Here is a 13,736-nt window from a genome sequence, read left to right as displayed (position 1 = left end):
TTCATATTTCATGCCTAAAGTTAGACATGAAAATGCAGCATTTAGTATTCTATAGAACTGCCGTTATAGAATTCACGTTTAGCACATAGCATCCCAGTACCTAACTTTAGGCAACCTACAGAGAATTGTCCCCTGTGTGCACAAAGGGCCTGCATACCAAAGGTTCTCTCTCATTTTGGGGGTAATTCTTTAACCACCTAGGTTTATGCAGCAGGAAAGTACATAAATGGCAATATTCTAATCATTTGCACAAGTAGGTGTCTGGAAAAGTGAATTGATGGTGCATAGTTTGCTGGTAAGCATGTGCTTGAGCAGAGTGCAAAAATACACGGGTAAATTATAGAATGTTATCATAACACTAGAGAACCACGCGAAAAACACAACCAAGAAGATGTTCCACTCAATGTGAAAATTAAAAAGAATAAGACCTTTCTTCCCAAGGAGTGTTTTCCACAACCTGGTACAATCAATGGTGCTCAGTCATCTAGACTATTGCAACGCACTATATGCCGGCTGCAAAGAACAAATAATCAAGAAACTCCAGACAGCCCAGAACACTGCAGCTAGACTCATATTTGGCAAACCAAAATTTGAAAGTGCCAAGCCCTTACGAGAAAAATTACACTGGCTCCCACTTAAGGAACGTATCACGTTCAAAGTATGCTCACTAGTTCACAAAATTAGCCATGGAGACGCACCAGCTTACATGTCAGACCTGATAGACCTACAACCTAGGAATGCCAAGAGATCATCCCGCACATTCCTTGATCTGCACTTCCCTAGCTGCAAAGGAATGAAATACAAAATAATGCATGCGTCAAACTTTAGCTACCTAAGCACACAGTTATAGAAAGCACTGCTGCGAAGTCTAAAATCGATCTACGAAAGAACGAACTTCCGCATATTACTGAAGACCCATCTCTTTAATAAAGCATACCACATAGATCAAACAATGTGAATATGCACAACTCGCCATCTATGTTTAGAACTGTCTCACTATATCTGCTTGTATATTATAACTCTGTTTAAATTATCATCATGCTAACCAAGACTCTGTAATACTAAATGTTTATTTACAATATTCTTCCACTACTCATGATGTATTGTAAGCCACTTTGAGCCTGCAAAGAGGTGGGATAAGGTGGGATACAAATGCAACAAATAAATAAATAAATAAATAAATACAAGCAACAAAGACAGTTTCGTGAAAAATGAAATGGGTCCTAGGAAGGCTCTCCTCTCTCCCCTTCCCTCCCCTCCGTGTCCCACGATTGTGGCCTCCCCTCCATGTCCAGCGATTCTCCTCTGCCCTGCCCTCCCCTCCCTTGTCCAGCGATCCTCCCCTCCCATCCATGGCCAGTGACTCTATCCTTCCTGCCACCCTGCCTTTAAGCGGTTCATCTTACCTCAGGTTGCAGCGGTGGCAGGCTCGGCTCGCATTGCCTCCAGCCTTCCCTCTGTGTCCTGCCCTCCTCTGACATCATTTTGTCTTTCCGCGATGGCAGGACACCGAGAGGGAAGGGAACGCTAGAGGTGAGCTGAAGTTAGCATGCTGTTATGAACCCAGCCATCCAGGGAAGCAGAGTTACCAATTATTATATAGATTGCTACCATTTAAGTGTAGGCATTTATGTCAGCTATAAGGCCAATGTAAGTGATTGTGCCTTAAGTACACGTGTTTTTGGCCATTTGCACTGATATTCTATAAAGAAAAGTAGGTGCATACTATTCTTTATAAAACAGGCTTAAAATATGTGCCATAACCTGTGCCTATAGTAGGCACCCTGTTATGGAATTATCCTCCAGGTGTCTGTCTGAAAATGCTTAGTACATAGGAACCTAAATACATTTTTCCATGCATCAGCAGTCACTAGGTACAGCTTACAAGACATAACTCTACCCTACCCCTCTCCTCTTCCTGCCACTATGAGGTTAGTAGAAAACCGAAACTTAAACCCACTGACTTGCAGAAATGTGGTCTCACTTAAAGGCTCTCGCACACATTTTGAGCTCCTTTTCTCACTCGGGGGCTAATACAGAAAGCAACCATGCGGTTACTGCAAGTTGAATGCAGGTTCTACATGCCCAGAAATGCAGAGTGGAATTGTATGCGTGTGTTAGCTTGTGCGGCAAGACACAGCGCAGGTTGTATTAAAATGTATGCTAACAAGCTAATTAACATATTCCATGCAATTCTGAGGGTATGCCACCCATTTTCGACGCGCATACAATGCAAGAATTTTGTTTGCCAGGTCTGGAGCTGTGTGGAAAGTTTTCTGGAGAGGATTTCATGTCAATCTTTCTTGTCTTCATTTGCAAGCAGAAGGAAGCTCGTGCAAGTTTTGAACACAGATAGTAAGAAACAAAAGTGTGCATATCTGAACAAAACTGAAAGTATCCGAACATATTGGTTCCTGTTCTTCTGCGTCTTAATAAGAACCTTTCAAACAGTTCAAGTGCAAACAATTTTTGAAAGACTCATATTTAGGTGCAGAAGCAGGCACTTTTGGTTTTGGGTCAGACATGCACACAAGAAGCTGTGCTTACCACGAAACCTTGTGCGCATGTGTCTGGCATACACCCCCCCCCCCCTTTGCCTCAGAATTTCCGCACATAACATTTGCCTATAATTTACTTACTGCATTCTGCAGTATTAGGCTTGCAGTAGAAGCCACGTTAGACATCCGTGTTCAGCTCTACCACGAGACTTGCTGCATCGGCCTCTTTCTGTAGCACCATGCTGACCCTGATCACTATTTTCATGAGAGGTAAGCCTAAGGGGGAAAACCCAGGGCCTGATGCTCAAACAAACTGGGCTTGCAATGTTTCATTTAGACTGGTTTTAGCTAGTCTAAATGAAATGCTATTTTCATTGTAATCCACAGAGGCTTTCGGCCACTGCTTTACTGTGCATTGAAGCAGTGACCGAAAGTTTCATGCTAACGAGCTCACTAGTATTAAAACAAGCTCATTAACAATGCACTGAGAAACGGGGCACAGAAAACCCTGCCTTAATGACTAGAAACTACCAACAGCACTTGAGCTGTCAATAGTGTCCAGTACTAAATTTCCTGTCAGTGTCTGAGCGCTGATTGGCTCAGGCACAGACAGGAAAGTCACACTGCAGCCCCTTACCCCCAAACCCTTCCCCAAGCTTCCCCCAACCAAAAAAAATCCTCGATGGACCCTGCCTGACCCCCACCCCAAACAGCCTGGTGGTCCAACAGGCCCACTGACCCGACCTCATGACCTTCCCCAAAAATATCCTGGTGGTCCAATGGACCCACCTACCCGACCCCGGGTTGGGTCAGGCGAAGCACAACCTCCTAGTGAACACTGGCCCTGGTGGTCTAGTGAAATTTCACCCCCCCCCCCCAGACCCCATCCACATACCTTTGTCAGAGGCAGGAGGAACGCCTACTCCCTCCTGCCTCCAGGCCCAACCTCATCAAAATGACAGCACTTAGCCTCTGAATCCAGAGATGCACTGGGAGGGGCCTAAGTACCATATAAGGAGTTTTTCCTCTTATATGGTACTTAGGCCCCTGCCAATACATTCCAGGATGCACCAGGCAGGAGCTGAGGGTTGTCTACAGGCAGGAGGGAGTAGCCTTTCCTCCCGTCTCCAACAAAGTCATGTGGAGGGGTCTGAGGAGGTGGGTAGGATTTCACTAGACCACGAGAGCCAGTGTTCACTAGGAGGCTGGGCTCAGCCTGGCCCGTCCCGGCCCAGGGTCCGCCAAACCACCAGGCTATTTTGGGGGGTGGGAAATCTGGAGAGATCCACCGGGGATTTTTTTTAGGTTGGGGGGGGGGGGGTTGGGAGAGGATCTATTGGACTCTGGAGATTTTATTTGGTACGGGGGGTTGGAGGGGTCCACTCACTAGTCATATACACAAGAGATGTACCTAATGTGCAGCTCTTGTGGGCATGCGCTGGGCACATTCGGACCCCTTTACCAACCAATGCTCAATCCTAACAGCATGCATATACTTTGCATGCTGTTAGTGTTGAGCATTGGTCAGTAATTCTGAGTCGGTGTTTCCGCCAGTGTTTTCTAGTGCTGTTTCGTACAGCGCCGGAGTTGTGTGCATCTAGCCCCAGTAGGAAGATACTTGAGCATGCCTTCCTGCATACTGTCTCCTACTGCCCCAGCTTTTATCCCAGAATCTACCCCTGTGAAACTTATGCACATACTAGTAAAAGAGGCCAGTTTCTGATAGAAATGAAACGGGCACTAGCAAGGTTCCATGCCCCCCTTCCTACCTACCTCCCTCTCTCTCCTCTGAGTTCCATGCCCCCTTACCTCCCTCCCTCCAAGTTCCAGGACCCCCTCCCCCTCGAGTTCCAGGACCCCCCCCTTCGAGTTCCAGGACCCCCCTCCCTCCCCGTTCTATGCCCCCCTCTCATCCAAGTTCCAGACCCCCGCGCCTCCCTCCTTCTCTCTCTCTCCCCTCCGAGTGCAAGCACGACCTGTCCGCCTGCCCCTCGGCTTCCTAAGTGCCGGCTGTAATTTAAAACTTGTTACCTCGTGTTCCGGTGGCGTGAAGTGGAGCACGCACAGCGCTTCAGACTGCCTTCCCTTGTGTCTCAGCTCTGCCTCTGGTCCCGTCCTCATTTCCTGTTTCCGGAAGAGCAGGACCAGAGGCAGAGCTGAGACACAAGGGAACGCAGGCTGAAGCGCCGCTTGCCTTCAATGCTGACGCTGGACCCCAAGGTAAGAATTTTAAAATTCTGGCCGGCACGCAGGAAGGCGAGGGGCAGACGGAGGACAGAGAGAGAGGGAGGGAGGCGTGGGGGTCTGGAACTCGGAGGGGAGAGGAAGAGAGGGAGGGAGGGGGCGGTCCTGGAACTCAAAGGGGAGGGGGGCCTGGAACTCGGAGGAGAGGAAGGGAGGGAGGTAGGGAGCATGGAACTCGGAGGGGAGGGGGTCTGGAACTCAGAGAGAGGACGGGGGGGGGGGGGGAGAGAGAGTGGCAATTCTCCCGCAATTCTCTACTCACCTCCAACGTTCTGTGGCTGGCTGGTGCTGGCTTCCCTTCCCTTTCACTGATCCGCCCTCTGACATCATTGCGAGGGCGGACCAATGGAAAGTGTGTTACGAACTCCAGGCATCCAGACGTAGAACGTTGGAGGTGCAAATTATTATATTACTAGTAAAAAAGGCCCGTTTCTGACACAAATGAAACGGGCGCTAGCAAGGTTTTCCTCGGAGTGTGCATGTTTGAGAGAGTGTATGTGAGAGTGACTGTGTGAGAGAGAGTGAATGTGCGAGTATGTGTGTGTGTGTGAGAGAGAGAGAGTCTGGGTGCGAGTGTGTCTGTGAGAGAGAGTGTGTGTGTGAGAATGAGAGTGTGTGCAAGTGCGTATGTGAGTGAGAGAGAGAGAGTGTGTTTCACACAGATACAGTGTGTGCGAGAGAGAGAGTGTGTGTGTGAGAGACACACTCTCTGTGAGACTGAGTGTTGAGACCAAGAGAGTATGTGAGTGACTGTGTGACACAGAGTGAATGTGATACAGTGTGAGACAGTGTGTGAGAGTGAGAGAGAGAGAAAGACATTGACTGTGAGAGAGAGAGAGAGTGTGAGAGACATTGTGTGAGAGTGAGAGAGAGAGAAAGACATTGACTGTGAGAGAGAGAGAGAGAGTGTGAGAGACATTGTGTGAGAGTGAGAGAGAGTGTGTGTATGACAGAGATACCTTCCCCCCTCCCCCCCCCCCCACTCTCTCTCTGGTGTCTGAGCGTTATTGTGCAGGACACTGAGCTCTGGCTGTGCTTCAAGGAACTGACCAATCCTATTTAATAGAATGCACCTCCAACATTCTGAAGCCGATAAACCTCTTACGTGATGTCAATTCAGGAGATGGATACCGAGAGCAGGAGTGCCTCGGCCATGCAGTCAGCTACAGAATGTTGGAGGTGCGTTTTATTATATAGGATTATATAGGATTTTCAGCCATTGAACAGAGAGCAATTTTTAGCCCAGATAACTTTTCTATATTGCTTCTACTTTGTTTCCTTTCAGAAGCTCTAAACTTTCATCATTTGCAAAGCAACTACACTTAAATCTTTCTAAATTTAAACCCTAGACACACCACCTAGAAAATCTCACTCCTTGGTCTTCAGTTTTACTCTTTGGGACCCTTGGCATCTCTAGACCTTAGAGATTGACATCCTAAGGAAGGTGGTGAGGCAGCAGGAAAAGAGATGGGACTGTGTCCCATAAATGGAGAATACTGACATGATAAAGAAAAGGAGGAAAGGTGGAAGATAAAAGAAAGAACTGAGAAGTCTAAGAGAATAGGGATGAAAGGGAACTCAGATCATTGTTGTGGGACTTCTGTAGATTTTTCAGGTACATTTGATATAGACTCATCAGTTTGTCTAACTGATTTCTCAAGAGCTAAAGACATCAGAGGCATCAGCTAAATGTAGAGCTCAGCGGACCAAAACATAAAAGTCAAAAGGCTGAAGACTTAGATTTTATAAGCGCGGCGAATGAATAGGAGGAGGAAGGAGAGGAAAAGTCACAAGAGTCATAAAAATAGTTCTGGCCGTGCCACTCACAATTTAAACATCTTCTCCATGTCCTTGATCTGCTTGCGGGTGAACTCCACGTACGGGTTAAAAACACTGGCCTGGCGGGGCTGCACCGTCCCGTCGTTGATGTCCAGTCTCCGGCACAGCTTGGCACTCAGCTCAGAGTCTGCGCTGGCACTGATCGGTTTATCGCAGTCCTCCTGCTGCTTCTCAGGGCTGGCAGCGTCCCCGTTGCCCTCTACCTGCCGCTCCGTTTCCTCCAGCTCCAGTCTGCGATGCAGTTTCTTTGACAGTTCCTCAGATGCCATGTTGGAGATTGCTCAGGGCACTTTGGCTGCCCTGCAGGTGGAAGTGCCTCTGGCTCAGAGTGGTTCCCAGCAAGCTGCCTGCCTGCTACACTTCGGTTCTTCTTTACTGTGTAACTTAAAAAGAGGGGAGGGGAGAAAGGCGTGGGGGAAGGGACAGGCTGCGATTTAAGGAGGAACTGGGAGTTAGCCCTCTTCCTGGAATAGACATGAAGCAACACTGCTGGCAAAAGGGTACGATGAAAACATACAGCGTACAAATAGGGTGGGGTGTGGAAATCGCACTTTTCTTAAGCAGCCAAAGTGGCCTCTCAGAAACAATAAAAGTGTTTAAAAAGAGGTCGAGGCAAGGAGTGATATGGTGCCTTTCTGCCAGCACTGCACAGCCTCACACCCTACTGCTCCAAACTACACACATTCCTGAGCAAAGAATTTTCTATGTGGTCTGTGCGTTTTGTGTAGAGTAGACCGTAGGCTCCAGCGGAGCAAGAACAACGCTGAATGCATCTGTGGAAATGATATGATTATTCAAATTAACTCTAGTGCAATGCTACTCGTAACCAGCCTTAATCCTCGCATTTAAAGTAAGCAGAGAACTTTGCTGGCCTCTGGTCATCAGGTGCGGGTGCCGTTGGGGTGATTCCATAGCTATCACCAATTTACCAAGTTCAGGTTTAATAGAAACTTTGAGGCCAGTCCTGGTTTTTAAAGGATATCTCCAAAACAGTGTGAAATTTGTAGTCTCTGGTTCTGCCTGCTGAAATGAGTGCTGCTGGTCATTGTGCATCAGAATAGGGTTGTCAGAAATCCTGGAATGGCCAAGAATGTTCCTACTGGAGCTGGGTAAGTTGGCAGCCATATTTAGTTTTTCAATACCTATTTCTGTATTTTTGGGACAATATAGGAGAGGCTGAAACAGGCACTGAAACAAATAGGTTGCCTCACCTGTTTCTAAAACGGTGGGAATGTGAAGAGAGCTTCTCTTAAATCCCCTGATATTTTCAGTTTTCAGCTTGTCAAGTTGCCTGATCCAAGAGGGACGTTTGAGCCCCTCTCTTGGATTTCTAACAAGCCTATCCCAGTGCATTATGGGACCTGCAGCTCTGATTTAAATATCTACAATCAGAGACTACAAATACCACTCTGCTGTGGATGTAAGTTTAAAGCCAAGACTGGCCAAAAATTCTTACTCCTGGAATTAGATTACTTGGCAGCTCTTTTTTCACTTTTTGCATAATTCAGACATTAGCAATAGGAACTACTAGGATGTCATGTAAATTAGGACCTTGTTTTCTGGAAAAAGAGGCCTCCCCTCCTGCTGTAAGCAGTAGATTGCTTGCTTATTGCACCCATATCCTTAAAATTCAAATTCTATACTGGGATTTCTGCAAGGCAACTGGCCTCTGGCCAAGTCAGTCATCCAATCACTTTTAGTTGGTAAATGAGTACCCAGCCTTTGCCAGGAGTAAAAATGACAGGCAAAGGCAGTGGCAAGTCATCCTGCAAATGACTTGTCAAGAAACCATCACACAAGTGGTACTTGCATACCAGGGACTACCTTTACCTTCTGGGGACACTGGAAATCAGCAGAGACTTGAGGAGAAAAAAAAAGTTGCAGAAAATTCTCACAACTTTTTTGAAAACTTTGGAGCTTTGTATGCTTGAAAATTTCTGGATCTCTTGTGTGAATGTGCCTTTGCCTCATTCAGGAGCCTCAAGCCTGTCCTGGAGGCACACTTTGCCAGTCAGGTTTTCAGGATCACCTCAATCAATACCTATGAGGAAGAGTTGCATATATTGGCAGAGATGCAAAGTTGCCCAGTTCCAGGCTGGAGACTTTTTGACCAGTCCTAGCTTTAAACTTAAATCCCAAAGCACTATGGGATTTGTAGTGCCTGATCCTGCCCATTGAAATCAGTGCTGCGCATCCCATAATACATCAGGATAGAGTGGTCAGCCATCCAGGACTGCCCAAAATCACCAGCCTGGGCCTAGGCAACTTGGCATCTCTGCATTGAGTCTCTGCTGTATTTACATATTTCTCATGCATATTCATTCTGGTAACCTGATCGACCTCCCAATCAGAAAAAGATCAATGTGTTCATGTACTTACCTCAATTTGCACCTTCCCAACTGCAAAGGAATTAAATACAAAACCTCTTATGTATCCAGTTTCTCCTTTTTGGGCAGTCAGCTTTCGAACGCTCTACCAAGATCTGTAGGGGTATTTCCCAGTGGTACACCTACAGATCCAACCGAACAATTAACGACTATCTACCCTTCAGAAAAATGTTGAAGACCCATCTCTTCAAGAAAGCTTACCCTAACGACCATACTGAGCCTTATAAGCCCACTCACAAGACTCCTGTTTTTGATGATGATTACACCTTAGACCATGTCTTCCAATCTCCTTTGCTCATCCCCAATCTTTTCTTCTTAATTTTCCCTACACCATACCCCTCCCTATCTCTTTCCCCCTCGCTTATCCTTCTTTGCTTATCTCTTAATGTTCAATTTGCATATTCTCTAAACCTTACTATTACTATGTTTACTACAGTTTGTAATATTCTCCTTACTAGACTTTGTAACTGTGCTTACTATGTAAGCCGCATTGAACCTGCTATGAGTGGGAAAGCGCGGGGTACAAATGTAATAAAATAAACCTTGAAAACCGATGGGCCTCCAGGAGAAGGTTGAGAAACATTGCTCTTGAATACTCACTAGCCAGTCTGGTTTTCAGAATATCCACAATATTATGCATGAAATAGATTTGCATGCACTGCTTCCACTGCATACAAATTTATCTCCTACATGTTCATTATGGTTCTGTTCTGTCTGAGTTCTCTCAGCTAAATTTTTAAATACCTCCTATTTAGTTTCAGGGAACAGCAGGCTTGCAATCTGATCTAATACACTTTCCAACGTACAAAATCCAGCTAAGAAAGACTAAAGTAAGAAAAATGCAGATTTAAACTTTTTATTTATTTAGAGGTGTTATTTTCCATGTCCTTGGCCAATATATCCAGTAGATAAGAGTAGGCAGTTGCCTAAGGCAGCAACTCCTGGGGGAGTTAAAAAAATATAGGAGGAAATATTTTTTCACTCAACAAATAGTTAAGTTCTGGAACTGTTGCCGGAGGATGTAGTAACAGCAATTAGAGTATCTGGGTTTAAAAAAAGTTTGGACAAGTTCCTGGAGGAAAAGTCTATAGTCTGCTATTGAGAGAGACATGGGGAAGCCACTGCTTACCTTGGGATTGGTAGCATGGAATGTTGCTACTATTTGGGTTTCTGCCAGGTACTTGTGACCTGTATTGGCCACTACTGGAAACAAAATACTAGGATAGATGGACCCAATATGGCTATTCTCATGTTCTTATGGCTAAATAAAATTACCTCCTTATCTGTTCCAGGAGAGGTGGTTTTGGGGTGATTGTGATTATTGAGGTTAATTGTAAAAATCGCAAGGAAAGGCACAGGACCTGAAAGTTAATTTGGGAATGAGGATAAGGCACAAAGCTGAAGGGCCATCTAGAGTATTCAATACATGTGCATCAGCTATACCCCATTGCCAAACCCACCTCTGACAGACTCATAGAGGATGCCTCCCCCAGATTCATCCCTACCTAAAGAGTGCACTTTCATCAACCCTAAAACCGGATATGCTAAGTTACCCAATTCCAGGCTGAAGATTTTGGGCAGTCCTGGATTTCTGACCATCCCAATCTGGTGCATTATGGGACTTGCAGCACTGATTTCAATGGGCAGGATCAGGCACTACAAGTCCCACAGTGCTTTGAGATGTAAGTTCAAAACCAGGTCTGTCCAAAAATCAGCAGCCTGGAATTTGATAACTTTGCATATCTACAAATCTGTTTTACCTGTATTAATTGAAAAACTGTCAAAGTGTGCCTCCAGCAGAGACTTGAGGCTCAATACCCGAGAACACTTCTATCAACCCCATCACATCTGTCTGCAAGGTGTGATTGTCAGTCCCAAAACACTACAACAGGGTTTGGGGGGGGGGGGGGGAGGGAAATAGGTCAACTGTAGCTCGGGTGGGATTTGAACCCAACATCCATGACTAACAGGTTAACTATTTTAACCACTAGGCCACTTCATTTACTATAGAGTTGTAGCTTATGGGCATCTGTACTGATGCCTTAGGAGGACAACATGTATATTACAGAGTGAAGAAGTACATATATCTGTGGGGGAAAAGTGACTATAGTCTGCAGACACAAACAATGAGGTTCCCTTGAAGTCTGAGAGACCAACCATGTTGTTGAACAGTCCAAAACACATCCTTCTCTGTGGTAAAGGAGAGGGTCAAGGATGTCACTTTGCCTATGTACTTAAGAGACCCTTCAGCTGACCAAAAAGCCATGTTGCACATTCCCAATATTCAACTTTAAACACCCCTTCCCAGATCACACCTATCCCAAGGTCTGGTTGTCTGTCCAACAACACTAGGTTTGGATTGGGTGAGTAGGCCAGGTGTAAATCAGTTGGGAATTGAACCCTGGTCACCTGACTCTCAGGCATACATTGCTACCACTGGGCCACTAGTCTACACATATTCTTTAGCATTTCACTGAGCGACCCATAGCTCTGCATCGGTTGGATATCCCAGATCTAGGGCCAAGCACAAAAAGCACCCTATTAAGGGATGCGAGGTAAAATACAGGTTGCAACAACTGTTTATACCATGGCCCAATCACCAGAATTACAAGCAGTACCCTAACCCTCCAGCACATCTAAGTTCCTCAACACATTCAAAGCTCATCTAATCACCATTGAAAGTTTGGGGAAAACAACAAGTTGTATGGAATCACGCTTAGTGCTGAATAACATTTGCGCTAAGCAGTTAGACCTTTTCAGAGCAGGTCAACATATCTGCAACCATTTTATGCACAGTTAGAAGTGATTCTATAACAGCGCACATAAAGTTTAGACATGCCCCCTCATTGTTCGCCTTTGATAACTAGTGCATAATGTTATGGAATATGCATAGAGGGATATATGCGTAAAGTTCAATTAGTGCTGATAATTGCTTTTAAGTGGTCAATGATTGGCTTGTTAATTAGTTGTGTCCAGCAAGCGGCAATGTGCACAGATTTCCATGCGTAATTTTGGAAGCCATTTAGAGAATTTGGGGGTCAATGTGTAATTAAACTCTGAAATTTGTTTTCAGAAAATGTGGTAGTTAGTAGGGCTGCATTTTGATTATAATTTTTATGCATGATTAAAAAGTTTTAATCAGGTGATTAAATTTGGTTTATTTATTTCCAGCTGCAGCTCCTTGTGACTCTGGAATAATCACTTAAAACTCCATTGCCCCAGGTACCTGTATATAATATACAAACTGCTTTGATTGTAACCGCAGAACAGCGGTATATCAAATCCCATCCCCCTTCCCTCAAGCACTGATAATTTCCCTCCCTCCTGCCCCCCCCCCCCCCAGATCCAACATATCTCCTTTTCCCTTCCTTCCTTCCCTCCCTTTCCTCTTCCCCCAGGTCCATTATCTCTTTCTGTCTACTACTACTTATCATTTCTATAACACTACTAGACATACACAGGTAACGCAGCACTGTACACTGGACATAAAGAGACAGTCCCTACTTGACAGAGCTTGCAATCTAATTAGGACAGACAAACAGGACAAATAAGAGATAGGAAATTACTAAGGTCGGAATGATACAACATGGGTACTGAACAAGTGAGTAAGGGTTAGGAGTTAAAAGCAGCATCAAAAAGGTGGGCTTTTAGCCTAGATTTGAAGACAGCCAGAGATGGAACTTGATGTACCGGCACAGGAAGTCTATTCCAGGCATATGCTGCAGCAAGATAAAAGGAATGGAGTCTGGAAGTGGTGGTGGAGACAGGGTGCAGATAAGAGAGATTTACCCACTGAACGGAGTTCCCGGGGAGGAGTGTAGGGAGAGATTAGAGTGGAGAGGTACTGAGGAGCTGCAGAGTGAGTGCACTTGTAAATCAATAAGAGAAGTTTGAACTGTATGCTGAAACGGATAGGGAGCCAGTGAAGTGACTTGAGGAGAGGGCTAATATGAGCATAGCAACAGTGGCAGAATATAAGTCGTGCAACAGAATTTTGAGTAGATTGAAGAGGAGAGAGATGGCTAAGTGGGAGACCTGTTAGAAGCAAGTTGCAATAGTCTAAGCGAGAGGTGATAAGAGTTGTTGTTCAGCACCTCACCTTCCCTCCTCTCCACCCTCATGAGTAGCAACACAAACTGGTTGTGAGCAACACAAAGTTCTTTTTGTGGCTGCAGAAGCTTACTGATTTGGCAATAGCTTCCGCTGGTGACCCCCCTCCAGTTCTGCTTGCAGGTCTACAGCTCACTCCACTCCCCCCCCCCCCCCCCCCCACTCAAGGTCAGCATCTAGGAAGTGATATCAGAGGAGGCAGAACAAGCCATAGGAAAAGCTTTGAAGCAGACTGCAGGCAGCATATATGTACCACTGCCGCTGGGAACCTACAGAAGACTATATTTAAGGTAGGCTGACATGCAGGGGGTGATGTTGAATCCTGGTTGGAGGGAAAGATACTGGATCATGCTGAGGACAGGGTTCGGGAGTGGAAGAGAGCAGAAGAGACTTTTGGAGGAGACAGGAGATGCAGCAGCTCGATTAAATTCTTTAATCATGATTGATAATTAAATCGATGCATTAATCACAGATTTAACTGTGATTAACTTGCAGCCTTAGTAGTTAGCTTAGCAGGGTTTAAAAAAAAGGTTTGGAATAATTTCCTAAAAGAAAAGGCCATAAACCATTATTTAATGGACTTGGGAAAATCCACAGCTTATTTCTAGGATAAGCACCATAAAATCTGTTTTACTCTTTTGGAATCTTGTCAGGTACT

At 45.4% G+C, this 13,736-nt stretch overlaps 1 protein-coding gene across 1 annotated transcript in view; it reads right to left on the bottom strand.

The window, feature by feature from the left end:
• The window catches only part of EFHD1 (EF-hand domain family member D1), a 160,809-nt gene extending 153,688 nt beyond the window's left edge, over positions 1-7,121 (bottom strand). Inside the window, exon 1 of the mRNA XM_030216940.1 lies at positions 6,570-7,121. Within this exon, the coding sequence (XP_030072800.1) occupies positions 6,570-6,850 (281 nt within the window). The 5' untranslated portion in view covers positions 6,851-7,121. The remainder of the gene's footprint in view (positions 1-6,569) is intronic.
• Positions 7,122-13,736: the final 6,615 nt, after the last annotated feature.

The sequence above is a fragment of the Microcaecilia unicolor genome, chromosome 10 (genome assembly GCF_901765095.1).
Source record: "Microcaecilia unicolor chromosome 10, aMicUni1.1, whole genome shotgun sequence".
NCBI classification, from domain to species: Eukaryota; Metazoa; Chordata; class Amphibia; order Gymnophiona; family Siphonopidae; genus Microcaecilia; species Microcaecilia unicolor.
Note: the sequence above shows the minus strand (reverse complement) of the source record. Positions and strands in the feature narration are given on the sequence as shown.